Raw genomic sequence first — 16784 nt, forward strand, 5'->3', positions numbered from 1 at the left:
TCTTTATTTCTTATCTTTTAGCCAATTCCTTACCCAGTTGTATATAATTTCCCCTAGTCCTTACTTCTGGAGCTTTAGTATAAGGGCAGCGTTACACAAGACGATTTATTGTGCGATCGCATGATCGATCGCACCCGCCCCCGTCGTTTGTGCGTCATGGGCAATTAATTGCCTGTGTCGCACAAAGTCGTTAAACCTCCGTCACACGTACTTACCTCCCTAACGACGTCACTGTGGGCTGCGAACATCCTCTTCCTGAAGGGGGAGGGACGTTCAGCGTCAGTGACGTCACACAGCGGCCGGCCAAGAGAAGCGGAGGGGCGGAGATGAGCGGGACGTAACATCCCACCCACCTCCTTCCTTCCTCATTGCCGGCGGGATGTAGGTAAGCTGTATTCGTCATTCCCAGGGTGTCACACACAGCAATGTGTGATGCCACAGGAACGACGAACAACCGGCGTGCAGAAGGAGGAACGACATTATGAAAATGAATGGCGTGTCAACGAGCAACGATAAGGTGAGTATTTTTGCTCGTTAACAGTCGTTCGGAGGTGTCACACGGTACGACATCTCTAACGATGCTGGATGTGCGTCACGAATTCCGTGACCCCGGTGATATATCGCACGATATATCGTACCGTGTAACGCCACCCTAAGTCTATTATGCGGTACAGTATCAAATGCCTTTGCAAGGTCCAAATAAGTCACATCAGCTGTATTACCAATATCAAGATTTGCACTTTCCTCCTCATAGAACCCAACATTTTGGTTAGACACGACTTATCTTTCATGAATCCATGCTGTCTGTCAGTTATTATATTGTTATATTATTGAAATTATATATTGTAGATAATAAATGTTATATATGGAAATTATTTTGCCGTTTCCAGTACATTATATGGTAAAACTTAGTTTAATTTAAAAGTACAACTCGTCCTGCAAAAAACAAGTCTTTATATGGCAAGATTGATGGAAAAATAAAAACATTATAGCTCTTGGAAGAAGGGGAGCAAGAAAAAAACAAAAACGGAAAATCGTCCGGGGGTGAAGGGGTTAAACAAATCACGTATCTCTTATTTTAACCCAACCCTGATCTACAGTTCTGTGCCACTCTATATGCTTGGACAGCCCCCGGTCTTCATGCAACTTGCATACTAGTGTTGCACACTTAGGGCCCCGTTACACGCAACGACTTATCTAACGATATATTGCCGGGGTCATGGATTCCGTGTCGCACATCCGGCATAATTAGTGACGTCGTTGCGCGTTACACCAATGAGTGGCCGTTAACGATGGAAATTACTCACCAAATCGTCCATCGTTGACATGTCGTTCGTTTTCAAAAAATTGTTGATTGTTGAGGACACAGGTTGTTCGTCGTTCCCGAGGCAGCACACATCGCTACGTGTGACACCTCGGGAACGAGGAACTACAGATTATCTGTGGCCGCTAGCAATGAGGACGGAAGGAGGTGGGCGGGATGTTACGGCTGCTTATCTCCACCCCTCCACTTCTATTGTGTGGCAATTTAGTGACGCCGCTGTGACGCCGCACGAACCGCCCCCTTAGAAAGGAGGCAGTTCGCCGGCCACAGTGACATCGCTAGTCAGGTAAGTCTGTGTGATGGCTCCTAATGATATTGTGCGCCATGGGCAGCGATTTGCCCATGGCGCACAAACGACGGGGGCGGGTACGCTCGCTAGCGATATCACTGCGTGTAAAGCCCCCTTTAGTCACTTTTTCAGAACAGGTGTATTTGTACTCGAAACAAGTCACAGATAATTTGACACTAACTTACACTTATTTTACTAATTATACGTTTGAAGATAATTAGGTGGACCTCACCTTATTTAGGGTTTTCATTACAAAGCAGGTAAATGCATAGGCATGCATAATTTTTTAGATTTTAGCTATTTGTTTATTGTCTAAACAATGAATTTTTTTACAGTCTTTTAAATTTATTTTCTTTCTGCTGCACAATTTAAAAACCATTTTAAATCCTCATGGTAATGCAACAACACAGGATATACACCAAATGTGTGCATAGTTTAACTACGCACTTGTAATTACAAAATCAATTATAAAAATAGGAAAAGAAAAAAATGTAGTAGTTCTTCCACTTATGTATACTGAATGAGTTTTCTTTTGCTTTGTTAATTTTTACAATAGGTGCTGCTCAACTCCCATCAGTTAAAAAGATGGAAACTGATTGCATAAAAAACAAGGATCGGAAAAATAAGTGGTGAGGCACATTTATACAATACAACATTTCACTATTGCTTCTAATATGTTGGACACAATATATGTACATTTACTGTAATAAATTTATATAATTTATACAATGTGATTTTCTTGATTTTTATTTTGGATATTATATCTGTCGCGGATGGGTGCTGCCTCCACTGCGGCAACCGGGGGTGCTCGAGTGGCGCTCGGATCCGGGATCGTGTCCTGGGCTCGAGTGGCGCTCTGATCCGGGATCGTGTCCTGGGCTCGAGTAATGGCCGGACCCGGGGCTCGTGCAACCGCCCATCCTCGCACACAGTTAAAAAGGGAGGTATTTACAGGGGAGATTGTCTGTGACTCCACCCGTGGGTTGAGGTGATGGGATGGTGGCACTGCCGCTGCTTCTCGGGGCCAGCATCCGGGACCGATGACATGGGGGCAGCAAGGTGGTATTCCCTCCACGAGTAGGAGAAAGGTGTAGTCCCGGGGCCCAGGTGCCCGTAAGGAGCAGGGCTGGGGCGCTGTCGGCAGGTTGGACTGGATAACACTGGTGTACTCACAATTAGGAAGAAATCACACCAAGTCTGTATTGTAAACCAAGGCCGGATGCCGGTTGCCTCTGGAAGGGTGTGCTGGTCCCGCACACGGGTTGGCAGTGTAGGGGTCCTTCCTCCTGCACTCGTGTTTTGTGGTGTATGGATTAACCCCACGTGGAACAGGAGAAATCCGCTCCCCTGCAGTTTTGGACGCAGAGGGAGCTGTTGCCCGCAGATGCTGACCTGTGGGACTTCAATGGGTTCTTGGCTGACACCCTGTCCCCCGCGTTGGGCTGCCGGTCTGCTTTATCTGGGCTATTCTCTTTGGGAACAAGGCCTGGTACCTTGTCCCGCTGGTCAATTAACAAGGGGCTTGAAGCTTGTCTCGTTCTAGGGTCCAGGTACCCCGCCTGTGCACGGCCTCTGGACCGGATTCCCATCGTCGGTACCAGCGGGCTACAACCCTGCACCGTTCCACTTCAGGTCTCACGCGACCGGATCTCCATCGCCTGTGGCTCTACAAAGCTGTCTGCCACCTAGTCGGTCCTCCCGTGGACCAAGGGCTCCAACCCTGACCACACTGCACTTCAGCTCCTCACCGATTCCAACCTCTTAACTCCAACTCCGCACTGAAACTCCACTGAAAAACTGACTTGTTCCCACCCCTTGTCACCTTAAGACCCCTAGGTGGGCGTTTCCATCAGCCTGGTCCCGCCCACTGGTGTGCCTGGCTATCATGGGGGGGCGACTAGGATTTGTGGCTGATGTTCCTGTGTGTGGGATATGTGTTGTTAATTCCCAAGGAGGAGGCGATTTCTGTACCCTTGGTGGGGGGTACAGTCATCTGTGACTGCCTGGTTTTGCCAGGGTGTCACATATCTCTCTTACAAAATTAGCAAGGGATCAAATAATTATTTCCTTCACTGTATTAAAATATTGTGCTTCATAAAATCTTTCACATACCTTCAGTCACAATCTAAAATGTATCTGCTTTAGTGTAAAAGTTGTGGATGTGAATCTGCAGTCTTCTCTCCCTACCATACATTTGGGAAAAGATTAATTCTATATTTAACTACCACCAAGTAAGATGACTGTATGTGAAAAGAGATTTGGTGGGGGTTGTCTCTAGTAGGACTCTCCCTTGACCCTCCTTGCCCTGTTTCATGTAACACAATGGAACAGGGAAAGGAAGTAAAGACACAAGAAAGGCACAGGAGGCTAGCAGCGTAAAGCAGTAAAGCGATAATGCGGGATCCCTAACGAGCAGGCAAAGTCAAAGACGTAAGCAGCATAGCAAGCATGAATTATTGGCACAAAACAAGCAACAAAATGAAATAGCAATAAACAACAAGGAACATAAAGACAAAATTGATCACAAACAAAACAAATAACAAGAAAAATAAACTACCTGAGGATTGCTAGTTTCCTGTTGCTCACCCCCCCAGGACTGATCCGTTCCTTCCACCCCCTCTTGGAAGAGACAACAATATTGAGATCAAAGGCTCAACTTACCCGGGAATGTTGTTACCTCTTCAAAGCGAGGGGAGAAAGATGTGTTCAGTCCTGGATGGTGGTAAAGAGGAAAGTCTCTAAGTCACGTACTCGCTGGAAGCCTCCAAATTGTTAGCGTAGGACCCTCTTTTCCTCTCAGGTAGATGTGGGGGATCGGCCGATTCTGAGTGTGACGCTTCAACAAACTAAGACAGACACGTCTGTAATTTGCTAAAATCAATACGACACTGCTTTATTAATCGTCGTCTCGGGCTTTTTATACCCTTTTAAGCTGATTGCATAATATGAGACATGTGATATAATTGCACAATTTTAGGTGGTTACCAAATATCATAGGTCAAGGTTAATCTTTGTTATACTTTTGAGAAATAAACAAAGAACCGTCCAAATTAGGTTCCCAGGAAACAATGTGCCAGAAAAACATGTAAGGGAGTATGGATCCCAAGGATACAGGGGAGTAAACGGGATATAATTATAATAGAATGAATAGCATTGGGCCGAAAGGATGCAAGGGTTTTAAGGGATGTGATAAGAAGTATTATGCCAAATCTCATTTAACAATAAGACATATTTTTGGAAAGAGACAGAATAGGTCATATTTTGGGAGACAGACAGTATATTCTAAGAAAAGTACATATTTGTAAGAGAACATATTCTAACAAACAAGTTATTGAAATAGCAGATGTTGTTTTTGTTAAAAGTTCTAGATAGAACATCAATTACATCATATTTATATAAGACAATATGGCGAACAAGACAAAATGGCTTCTCTAACAGGGGTACTTTGTAAGCCGATGCTGCGATGTTGAGCGCGATAGTCCCCGCCCCCGTCGCAGCAGCGATATCATGTGATTGCTGCCGTAGCGAACATTATCGCTACGGCAGCTTCACATGCACTTACCTGCCCTGCGACGTCCCTCTGGCCGGCGATCCGCCTCCTTCCTAAGGGGGCGGGTCATGCGGCGTCACAGCGACGTCACACGGCAGGCGACCAATAGAAGCGGAGGGGCGGAGATGAGCGGGACATAAACATCCCGCCCACCTCCTTCCTTCCTCATTGCAGCCGGGACGCAGGTAAGGTGATGTTCTTCGCTCCTACGGCTTCACACACAGCGATGTGTGCTGCCGCAGGAACGAGGAACAACATCGTACCGTCGCTACTGCAAAATTATGGACATGTCGGACCCTACACCGATCATACGATAACAATGCTTTTGCGCTCATTAATCGTATGTAAAAGGATTCACATACTGTGATGTCGACAGCGACGCCGGATGTGCGTCACTTTCGATTTGACCCCACCAACATCGCACCTGCGATGTCGCTATGTGCAAAGTACCCCTTAGTGATCACTAAATCCAATGTATTCAGTCCACCTTTTACCCCCTTTCCAACTCCACCTTTAGGCTGAGGCCACACGAGGATCACTGAGTGTCCTCGCATGACACTCGGCTCATACTGGCAGCACAGCGAGAGCCGAGTGTCATGAGATTGTGTTCGGATCCTGCGATCAGAGGGGAGGGTCAGCGCTGTGGAGGGGAGGGAGGGATTTATCTCCCTATCTCCTCTGTTGCCGGCTATTGCGATTCTCACACTTCACTCACATTACACCAGTGTAACGCGAGTGCAGTTCAATGTTTCTCTCGCCCCCTAGACTTGAATGGGTGCGAATGAAACAGGATTGCATTGCACCCGCAGCATGTTGCAACTGTTTTCTCAGTCCGATTAGGGCTGAGAAAACAATCGCTCATGGGTGCTGCCCCATAGAGTAATATTGGTCCGAGTGCAATGCGTTTTCTTTTTTTTTTTTTTTCTTTTTTTCTTTATCGCATTCCACTCGCTCCGATTTTCTCACCGTGTCCTAGGCCTTACAAACATGCTGAAGAAAAGTTGGAATATGGCTGAAAAATGAATATCAATTTAACCTGTATGGCAGGAATGGAAACAACTGAGCTCATTTGTATCTACTAAACTTACATTGTTATTATCAATGATTTAATAACCTATTTTTTTTTTATCCTTTATTTAGGTTTGGTGTTGGGAGGACTCAAGTTCTGCAAGCACATTACATGGATTACATAAGTGATATTTCAAGAGAGATTGGAATTAATCCAAACATTACATATCTTTTCTTCACTGACCCAAGATTAGCTTGGCAGGTATCTTTTGGACCGTGTACACCTTATCAGCTTCGGCTCAAAGGACCTGGGAAATGGCCAGGAGCAAGAAATGCCATACTTACCCAGTGGGACAGAACAATTAAGCCAACTAAGACACGAGTGTTACATGAACAAGCTGATGAACCCTGGTTAAATATTAAAAGAGTGTTGGTCATTGGCTCACTGTTAGTAGCAATATGCTTTTCAAAAGCTAGAATAAATGCTGAACAGAATGGGTATTTAGCATGGCCCAATAGTGGGACATCTTGGACCAGGATATTTCAATGGTCAAAATAAGACCTATGTAAAGGAATACATCCTTCCTTGTTCACAGGCTCTCCAGTAGGTCACTGTTGTCACTAACCTTTGGGCCTATTATGTTGTTTAGTATTTTACATGGTTTAGGATGAGAATTACTAAATTCAAGCCTGGTCTAAACCATCAACCTTCTGTAACTCCTATTACTTAAACTTAATTAAATCGGTCCTTTTCCCCTTGGATACCAGTTACCTCTGTTTCCCAACTAATTTTCCTATAAACTATTTTGCTATCCTTTCTTTTTAATTATGGATTGTACAACAGTGGTTCTCAAATTCTCTACTGATAAGAGACTCTCAATCCCTGATATTCATAAATTTGGTCTACTGGTTTTCCTGCCTGATGACTTTCCCTAAAGCAGCATTCCAGCATTTTTTTTTAATTTTACTGCTGGAATGGTACTTTAAGTTCCCTGCCCCTTGTCTTATACTCACCCTCCGGGGTCTTCATCTGTTATCGGCGCTGCTCCTGTCGGTCGCCGGCGATTGTGACCTGCCGGCAGCACCAGTGTTTTTTGGAGTGCGTCGGAGGTCACTCTACAATCCATCTCTGAGAGTCTAAATCTAGTCTTGTTCTGGCTCTCATAGAGATGCATTGAGCACTTGTGACGTAACTTTTGACTTCTAGCCAGTCAGAAGTTACGGTAACAAGATGGCACCCTGAGACCCGATTGGCGTCAGTAAAAAGTGAAGGTGAGTATAAGAGTGGGGGCAGGGACCTTAGGTTAGAAGCGCCACTAAAGTATATACTGTATATAATATAGAATTTGACCAAAACTGATTTTTTATTTTGTTTTGGAACTTTGTCAATACTATTTTTGCTAAAGTCAACACTCTACTCAGTGTTTACACATTATAACCTTTTTCTTTTGTGAGGTAGCGTGGTCGGCTGCGCGGCAGAAGACACAGGATCCAGGCACCAATGTCACAGCACACGGTTTATTGCACAAACCAAAAGTCCAAAACAGCACACATGTCTTTCTCTGGCAGAAACTCAGGGAGTTGTGTTCACTCCCTCACACTAGGGACCCACGCCCATGTTCCTGTTTCCTTTTAACCCTCCTTTCAGCCTGCAGGGAAACAGCATTAACCCTGGAGTGGAGTTGCTTTCTATACATGGAGGGAGCACAACCGGGGCGAGACGTACCGGCTGTCATAGACAACCCCGGTCACAGTCTCACATACCCCTCCCCTCAGTTCAAGCGTGCGGGGTTGAACTCCCGCCATCAAACACAAGGCATCGGCGTTGCCCTGCAACCTACCGGCCCGGTGTTCAACCGTAAACCAGAAGTTCTGCAGAGAAAGGAACCACCGGGTAACCCGGGCATTCCGTTCCTTGGCGGACCTCATCCAGACCAGCGGAGAGTGATCAGTCACCAAGCGAAACTGCTGTCCCAGCAGGTAATAGCGTAGGGACTCCAAGGCCCACTTGATCGCCAGGCACTCCTTGTCCACTACGCTATAATTCTGCTCGGGAGGGGTGAGATTCCTACTTAAGAAGGTGACGGGGTGTTCCTCCCCCTGAACCACCTGAGACAGCACTGCCCTCAGGCCGATCTCAGAGGCGTCAGTCTGTACTATGAACTCCTTCCGGAAATCAGGGTTGACAAGAACGGGCTGTCCGCACAGGACCCCCTTCAGGGCCCGGAAGGAGTCCTCGGCCTGCGGAGTCCAGCGCACCATGACGGACTTCTTGCCTTTGAGAAGGTCCGTCAAGGGGGCTGATAGTCCCGCAAAATTTTTTACAAACCTCCTGTAGTACCCCACGATACCCAGGAAGGCACTAACCTGCTTCGTGGTCAGGGGTCTAGGCCACTTCTGGATCGCCTCAACTTTGTTAATTTGGGGCTTAATCACTCCTTGGCCTATTACGTAGCCCAAGTAGCGGGCGTCCGTGAGCCCCAATGCACATTTCTTGGGATTGGCTGTCAATCCGGCTGTTCGGAGCGCGTTCACCACCGCTTGTACCTGTTCCAAGTGGGGCTGCCACTCAGAGCTGTAAATAATGATGTCATCAAGGTACGCTGATGCATACGCCTGGTGGGGTTCCAGCACCAAGTCCATCAACCTCTGGAACGTGGCCAGAGCGCCATGTAACCCAAAAGGCAAGATAACATAGTGGAAGAGACCCTCCGGCGTAACAAAAGCGGTTTTCTCCTTGGCGGACTCCGTCAGTGGCACCTGCCAGTACCCCTTGGTCAGGTCGAGCATGGTGAAATATCGCGCCTGTCCCAGCCTATCAATCAGCTCATCCACCCGGGGCATGGGGTAGAGATCGAACTTGGATATTTCGTTCAATCTCCTAAAGTCATTGCAGAACCTTAAGGAGCCATCGGGTTTTGGTATTAGGACAATGGGACTAGCCCATTCACTCCGGGATTTTTCGATGACCCCCAGGCGTAGCATTGTCTTCACTTCCTCTGATATGGCTTGTCTTCGAGCCTCCGGTACCCGGTATGGCTTCAGGCGTACCTTCAGGTGATTGAACACAAACTTGACACCGTTTTACCGGCCAAGGATGAAGTGAATTAATACAATATCATCAATGAAAAAATGTATTTTATTATTAAAAAACTCACAAATATACACTTTCAAACAAGAGAGCCACCTGGGGGGCACATGGTTCCAGATTATCTACATATCATATCATTCCTATACATATATATACCATATCAAGGTTAACTCCAAGAAACTGGATAATTGCACTCAATATTTATACATAAATACTTATTCAAATTTAAGAGTCACATCCAGAGTCTGTTTACATTAACCTACAGTGTATAACAAAGATTGATTGCAAGCAGTCCTCAATTACTCATTCAGACATATGTGACTACTTTTAGTACGCATATCACCGCTGCTGCCCAATCTATATAAACACCTACTTTTCTTTGCCTTCATCAGCGCAAAAAAATGAGGTAGAAAAGTATAGATTCCTCTAACATTATATTAGGGCTATCATACGCACAGCTGAATTGTCCACCAATACATCAATATCAGCATCGCCTGATTTATATATAAAACACTATTCAACTGCTGCGTCTCCGTCATCAAATGACGACTGATCCCCACAAATCACGCTGATGATGCAAGGGCACTCTTACCCATGGATAGTATAACATATGATAGGGCAAACCAGTAGTGACAAGCGTTACAAATAGATTATTGAGATACACTTACAACAGGTGAAATTTAAGGATAGATACTTACATTATTAACTGATTTGTCTGGCCATGCGTCCCACCACCCCTGACGTACGTTTCGCCGCTGCTTTTTCAGGCCCCCTTTTGTGCCCCCCAGGTGGCTCTCTTGTTTGAAAGTGTATATTTGTGAGTTTTTTAATAATAAAATACATTTTTTCATTGATGATATTGTATTAATTCACTTCATCCTTGGCCGGTAAAACGGTGTCAAGTTTGTGTTCAATCAGATTGCATAGAAGTGTTCATAAGTAAGTGGACTTTGGTGATTAAGTACCTTCAGGTGAGGCTCGGTGACAATGTCATGTCGTATCAGACTTGTCCTACCAGGCAGCTCGGAGAAGACATCGGGGTTCTGCTGAACCAGCCGTCTGGCCTCTCGCCTCTGTTGCTTGGTGAGGGCTTCTCCAATCCTTACTTCCGGTTCGTCCTTTCCGGAGGTCGCTGGAGCCGGGTTTGAACGACCCGAAGAGGAGGGAGATGGGGAAAAATCAACCATCAGGCTTTCCCGTTCCTGCCAAGGTTTTAACAGGTTGACATGGTATATTTGTTCAGGTTTCTGCCTACCGGGCTGCAATACCTTATAGTTGACCACCCCGATTCTTTCCTTTATCTCGTAGGGGCCTTGCCACTGAGCCAGGAATTTACTCTCTCTGCCGTGGGGATCAATACCAACACCCGATCCCCGGGTTTAAAGGTCCGCACGGTGGCTTGTCTATTGTAGCGGCCGCTTTGCGCTGCCTGAGACTCCTGTAAATGCTCCTTCACAATTGGCATGACCGCGCTTATGCGGTTCTGCATTCCTAAAATGTGTTCAATCACACTTTTATGGGGGGTGGGCTCCTGCTCCCATGTTTCCTTTGCCAGGTCCAACAATCCCCGGGGATGTTGCCCGTATAACAACTCAAAAGGCGAAAACCCCGTGGATGCCTGTGGCACCTCTCGGATGGCAAACATCAAATAGGGAAGCATCATATCCCAGTCTTTTCCCGTCTTTGGAAATCACCCTTTTGAGCATGGTTTTCAGGGTTTTATTGAATCGGTCCACTAAACCGTCCGTCTGAGGATGATACACAGACGTACGCAACTGCTTGATCTGGAGTAGCCAGCATAGCTCTTTGGTCACTTTAGACATGAATGGGGTCCCCTGATCCGTAAGGATCTCCTTGGTCAACCCCACCCGGCAGAACACAGCAAACAACTCCCGAGCTATAAGCTTCGCCGCAGTATGTCTGAGAGGTATCTCCTCTGGATACCGGGTGGCATAGTCAACGATCACTAGGATGTGTTGGTGCCCTCGAGCGGACTTTACGAGGGGCCCCACCAGATCCATCCCTATCCGTTCAAAAGGGACTTCTATAATGGGTAACGGTACCAACGGACTGCGAAAGTGGGCCAGGGGTGCGGTAAGCTGACACTCCGGGCAGGTTTCGCAGAACCGTTTTACCTCCCCAAAGACCCCGGACCAATAGAACCTTTGCAATATTCGCTCCTGCGTTTTCTTGACCCCTAGGTGGCCACTCATCAGGTGTTTATGAGCCAAGTCGAGGACCCGCCGGCGATACGGCTGGGGCACCACCAACTGCTCTACCCCCACGCCCCGTATTTCATCTACCCGGTAGAGTAAATCCTGCTTAAGAGCGAAATGGGGGTACCTTACCTGGGCACCGGGCAGCTGTGCCACCCCGTCAACCACTGTCACCCGACTCCGGGCATGTATTAATGTAGGGTCCTGGAGTTGGGCTGTCCCAAATGTATCCGGGTTACTCCTCCAACTCCGGGATGGGCTCGACCATCTCAGCTTCTCCTGCCAATACCTCTAGGGGCGACCTATCGGGTTCACATTCTGTCCCTATCATGGGGACCCCTACGGCAGGCGTCCCGGATTCGGGATTGTCGGGCTCAGGTCCCGGACTGTCCAATACCTGAGGGGACTTAGGAGGCCCCTTCCATAGAGTCCAAAAATACGGCAGATCCCTTCCTAGGATCACGTCATAGGGAAGAGTGTTCATAAGTCCCACCTCATGTTGCACCTGACCGCAGGGTGCTGTGATGGTGACAATCCCCGTGGGATAGTCTCGGCGGTCCCCATGTATGCAAATCACCCCCACGGTACGTCCTGTGGCCTTTACTTCAGCCCTTAGGGTTGATCGCACAAGGGTCACTAAGCTTCCGGAATCCAACAAGCCTGTAACCGGACATCCATTCACCTGTATTTGGAACAAGTGGGGCTCAGTCTCCGGGGAGACAAGGTCCGCGGTACACACCGCCTGAGCATACATTGAACCCCGCCGGGTAACCCCACAATCCATGGGCTCCGTGGTGAGTGGACACTGGGCTTCCATATGTCCCACCCGCTGGCACCGCCAACGTCTAATAGGGAAGGAAACCCCCTTGACGAGTTGTCGTTTAGGGTACATAGCCTTCCGGACCTCAGGGACGGCGGGCGCGGCCTCAGACGGGACGGTAGCGGACTCCCGCACCGGTGTCAGCGGTGGGTCCTTGGCCTGAGGCTTGGAGGGGCCGGACTGACGGGCGGCACGCAAAGTCTCAGTGTCCCGTATCAAGTCCTGCGTAGCCACATGCCGCTCCACCAGGCACACTAATTGGTCCAGGGTACTTGGGTCGCCCTGTCCTACCCACCGTTGAATCGTGACGGGTAAAGTGCGCACAAAGCGATCAACCACTACCCTTTCCACCATTTGCGCAGGGCTCAGAGTGTCAGGCTGCAACCACTTCTTTACCAGATGCAACAAGTCATAGGCCTGGGAGCGTACGGGTTTGACTTCCTCATAGAACCACTGATTTACCCGCTGAGCCCGTACATAGGTATTCACACCCAACCGAGCAAGTATTTCGGCTTTCAGGGTCTCATATTCTATGGCGTCCTCGGTACAGAGGTCCAGGTACGCTTTTTGGGGCTCCCCCGTCAGATAGGGCGACAATACCTCAGCCCACTGGGGGGTCGGCAGTTTTTCCCGCTCGGCCACCCGCTCAAACACCGCCAGGAACGCTTCCACATCATCCCCCGGGGTCATCTTTTGCAACGCTTGTCTCACCGTTTTCCGGACGCTGCCGTCGTCACCCGGTCCCGGGGTTGTTGCTGCCGGTCCGGCACGGATCGACTTGCCCAGGAGAACCATCTGTTCTTGGTGCCTTTGTTCCTGCAATTGCAAGGATTGCTGCTGACGATCCAACGACCGGAGCAGGTGTGCATTGGTCTGTTGTTGCTGTGCATTAGCCTGAGCCAGCTGCTTTAGTATGTCCTCCATGGCGTCGCCGGGTTTGGGCTGTAGTATAGCCGCTCGAATCCAGGACATGCGCTGCTGGGTCACCAGGGATGGATGCTACACCTCACCGGGCTGGCATGCCCGCATTCTCCACCATCTGTGAGGTAGCGTGGTCGGCTGCGCGGCAGAAGACACGGGATCCAGGCACCGATGGTCACAGCACATGGTTTATTGCACAAACCAAAAGTCCAAAACAGCACACATGTCTTTCTCTGGCAGAAACTCAGGGAGTTGTGTTCACTCCCTCACACTAGAGCCCCACGCCCATGTTCCGGTTTCCTTTTAACCCTCCTTTCAGCCTGCAGGGAAACAGCATTAACCCTGGAGTGGAGTTGCTTTCTATACATGGAGGGAGCACAGCCGGGGCGAGACGTACCGGCCGTCATAGACAACCCCGGTCACAGTCTCACACTTTAAAGAAATGTCGTCATTGATAAAGTTGAATTGTTTATAATAATTAAAGATCCAATTAAAAGCCTTGCTTTTCCTTTATTGCTAGCATTAACAACAATTCTTATTTAAATAAACTGCTATTCTTACTGTATATTCTGAAGAAAGGCTTCAAGTGAGAAGTTAAAATTTTTCCTGTATCTGGATGAATAATGTCCACATTTTTCACTTATTTTCATTGGAATTCTGCTCTCCTTCTATTTCTTTTTTACTATTTGGAGGTTTTTGGCTGGTTGCTTGCTGAAATATTGCACATGGCTGCAACAATTGGACTGTAAGGCCCTGTGCGCACTTACTGGTTTTTCCCACGGATTTCCTGTTGTTTTGCTGCATGTTTCGCTGCAGAAAATGTTCATAACATCTCTGCAGTGAATCACCAGCAAAACCTATGGGAAAAAAAAAATGCTGTGTGCACTATGTGGAATTTGACAGCTGCATGTTTTGCTGCGGGATTCCCGTAGCAAAAACAATTGCATGTCACTTCTTTTCCGCACGTCGCTGCGGGATTTCACTCCATTGACTGCAATCTAATCGTGAAATCCCGCAGGGAATAACGCAGGCAGCAAATTCAGTGCGCTTCATTGCATTTTCCTGCGTTATTCCCTCCGGTATTTTGCGGTTTACCTGCGGTAATGTACATCGCTGCCTGCGGTTTGCAGGGAAGTGATGTCATTACAGGAACAGGAAGCGGAGCAGAAAGTAAACACACACATCACAGACAGACATAGAATACACACACATATCGCACTCACACAGACACAGGCATATAGAATACACATACAAATCAAACGGAAATATAGAAAAAAAAAACATGTGGGCTCCGCCGTATTTTTACCTTCCAGCTGAGGTAAGCACACAGCGGCGTCCCGGTATTCTCAGGCTGGGGAGGGCGAGGGGCAGGGTTAATGTCCCCTGCCTCCCTCCCTCCTCCCGCAGCCGAGAATATCAGCCGCAGCTGCCCCGGGACTGTCGCATCCATTATGCGGCAGTACCGGAGTGTCCCCAGCTCTTCTAGATGCCGTGATGCAGTGACGATCCAGGTAATAAGGAGTTAATGGTGGCAGATCGCCGTCACTAAGTCCAGGCTTGATCATGGCAGCGTCTATGAGACAGCTGACATGATCAACCTGTAAGTTAAGTGAATAAACACACACACCGAAAAAAACTTTATTTTAAATAAAACACAAAGCTCCTGGTTCACCCCTTTATTAACCCTCCCCCCCCAAAACACAGCTCCGGCGTAATCCATGTCCTGTGATGCTTGCATCCAGCCGTGACTGACACTGACACACAGCGCTGAATGAATGCAGCCTCGCAGTGAGACAGCAGAGGTAACCACAGGGCATTTCCAACGACCGGTAATGTGAACTCACAACCGACCGTGAGAAATGCAGCGTGTGCTCATAGGGACTCTGTCTATCTATCTATCTATCTATCTATCTACCTATCTATCCCACTATCTAACTATCTAGCTATCTCTATCTATTCTTCTATCTATTTATCTATCTGCTATCTAAGAAGGAAATGAGTTGTTTTTTATTCAATGTGCTTTATTGCATTGAATGCATTAAAGCACATGTACCAACCCGCACGCGGCAAAACCGCGGTAAAACCGTGGCAAACCGCATGCGGTTTGTCGCGTTTTTTTTTTACAGCGGGTGCGGTAATCTTTCAGTGCTTGCGGAATTTTCTTTAGAAAATTCCATTTTTCAGTGCGCACAAAGCCTAAGACTGAAAGTTGCATAAGTGATCATGTGATGATCAGAGGCAGAGCAGAATCCTGAAAGTGAGAATATTACACACTTTAATTATGTGGCATACTACAGTGCTTAATTTTCAAACTAATGCTGCTAAAAATAAATATAGATGGGGCAGGAGGGTTTCCAAGGTGTCTCCAATTCAGTGGTATTTTGCCACACACTAGGCGTGAGATTTTGCCATTGTCCATTCTCCTGACTGTCAAACTAACAGTGGGCTCTGAGAACATTCAAAATGCTGTCTACCGGTATTCTATTGTCTTTCAAGCATGAGTACAACTGAAACTCCAATCACAGTCACTTCTAAAAGTCAAGGCAATATGAGAAGTATGATCAGATCACCTGATCAGGCTACTGATTACACTCCCACACTGCTGAGGAGGAAGACAGTGATAAGGAGCTGAAGATACAAAGGAGTTCTATTGGTGAGGGTTGGAGAGATCTTGTGAGGGGGGGTAAGGAGGAGAAAACTGTGAGTAGACAGTATGGTGAAAGAAAGGGTAAGGCACAGTATGGGGAGAAAATTGTGAGAGGACAATATGATAAAGGAAAAGGTAAGAGGCAGTACGGGGGAGAAAATTGTGAGGGGATAGTATAGTAAGGGATAGTGTAAGGGACAGTATGGTAGATAAAAAGTGTGAGGGGACAATATATTGGAGGAAAACTGTAAGGGGACAGTATAAATCCAACCTGAACAGAGTTACCATTCCTCATTAATAACACCTGTATGCAATCTTGTGTGAAGGGGAGGTAGAAGTTAGAAGAAGGGTGATTGTTTTGGTCTCCTGTGTCTGAGATGATCTGCATCCATATCCATATCCTAGGTGTTTGGCACATTTGGGCATCATGTTCACTGAGTGCATGAAAGTCTGCAGTGAGACTGAGCCTATGGCCAGGGCCACACAGGGATTACTGCGATCCCCTCGCATGACACTCGGCTCACGCTGGCAGTACAGCAGAGCCGAGTGTCATGCGAGTGTCCCTGCGACTGAGGTCCAACCGTGTGAGCGGACCTCAGCTGCGGGGGGGGGGGGGGGGCTGGCCCTCAAGAGGATCGGGCCAGTGCTGTGGAGGGGAGGGAGGGATTTCTCTCCCTCTCTCCTCCGTTGCCGGTTATTGCCATTCTCGCACTGCACTCACGGTACGGTGTCTCGCCGTGTGTCTTAGGCCTATATGTGGACCTATTCAGCCTCCTTAAAGAACACCAGGTGGTTGAGAGAAATGTACTGGGAACTGACTCAAGCCTGAAGAGACATAGCGCTCCTCTGAGAGATAGAGGCAGGTCTTCGAACTACGTAGAATTCCTAGAGATTAAAACAGAATCGAAAAGGCTGCTC

General features: G+C 47.7%; 1 protein-coding gene across 1 annotated transcript in view; it reads left to right on the forward strand.

Moving 5' to 3' along the window:
- Positions 1–6880, forward strand: part of LOC142249367 (dimethylaniline monooxygenase [N-oxide-forming] 2-like) — a 76792-nt gene extending 69912 nt beyond the window's left edge. Inside the window, exons 7-8 of the mRNA XM_075320996.1 lie at positions 2170–2242; positions 6304–6880. Of these exons, the coding sequence (XP_075177111.1) occupies positions 2170–2242; positions 6304–6730 (500 nt within the window). The 3' untranslated portion in view covers positions 6731–6880. The remainder of the gene's footprint in view (positions 1–2169; positions 2243–6303) is intronic.
- The last annotated feature ends 9904 nt before the right edge of the window (positions 6881–16784 follow it).

The sequence above is a fragment of the Anomaloglossus baeobatrachus genome, chromosome 8 (assembly GCF_048569485.1).
Source record: "Anomaloglossus baeobatrachus isolate aAnoBae1 chromosome 8, aAnoBae1.hap1, whole genome shotgun sequence".
NCBI lineage: Eukaryota > Metazoa > Chordata > Amphibia > Anura > Aromobatidae > Anomaloglossus > Anomaloglossus baeobatrachus.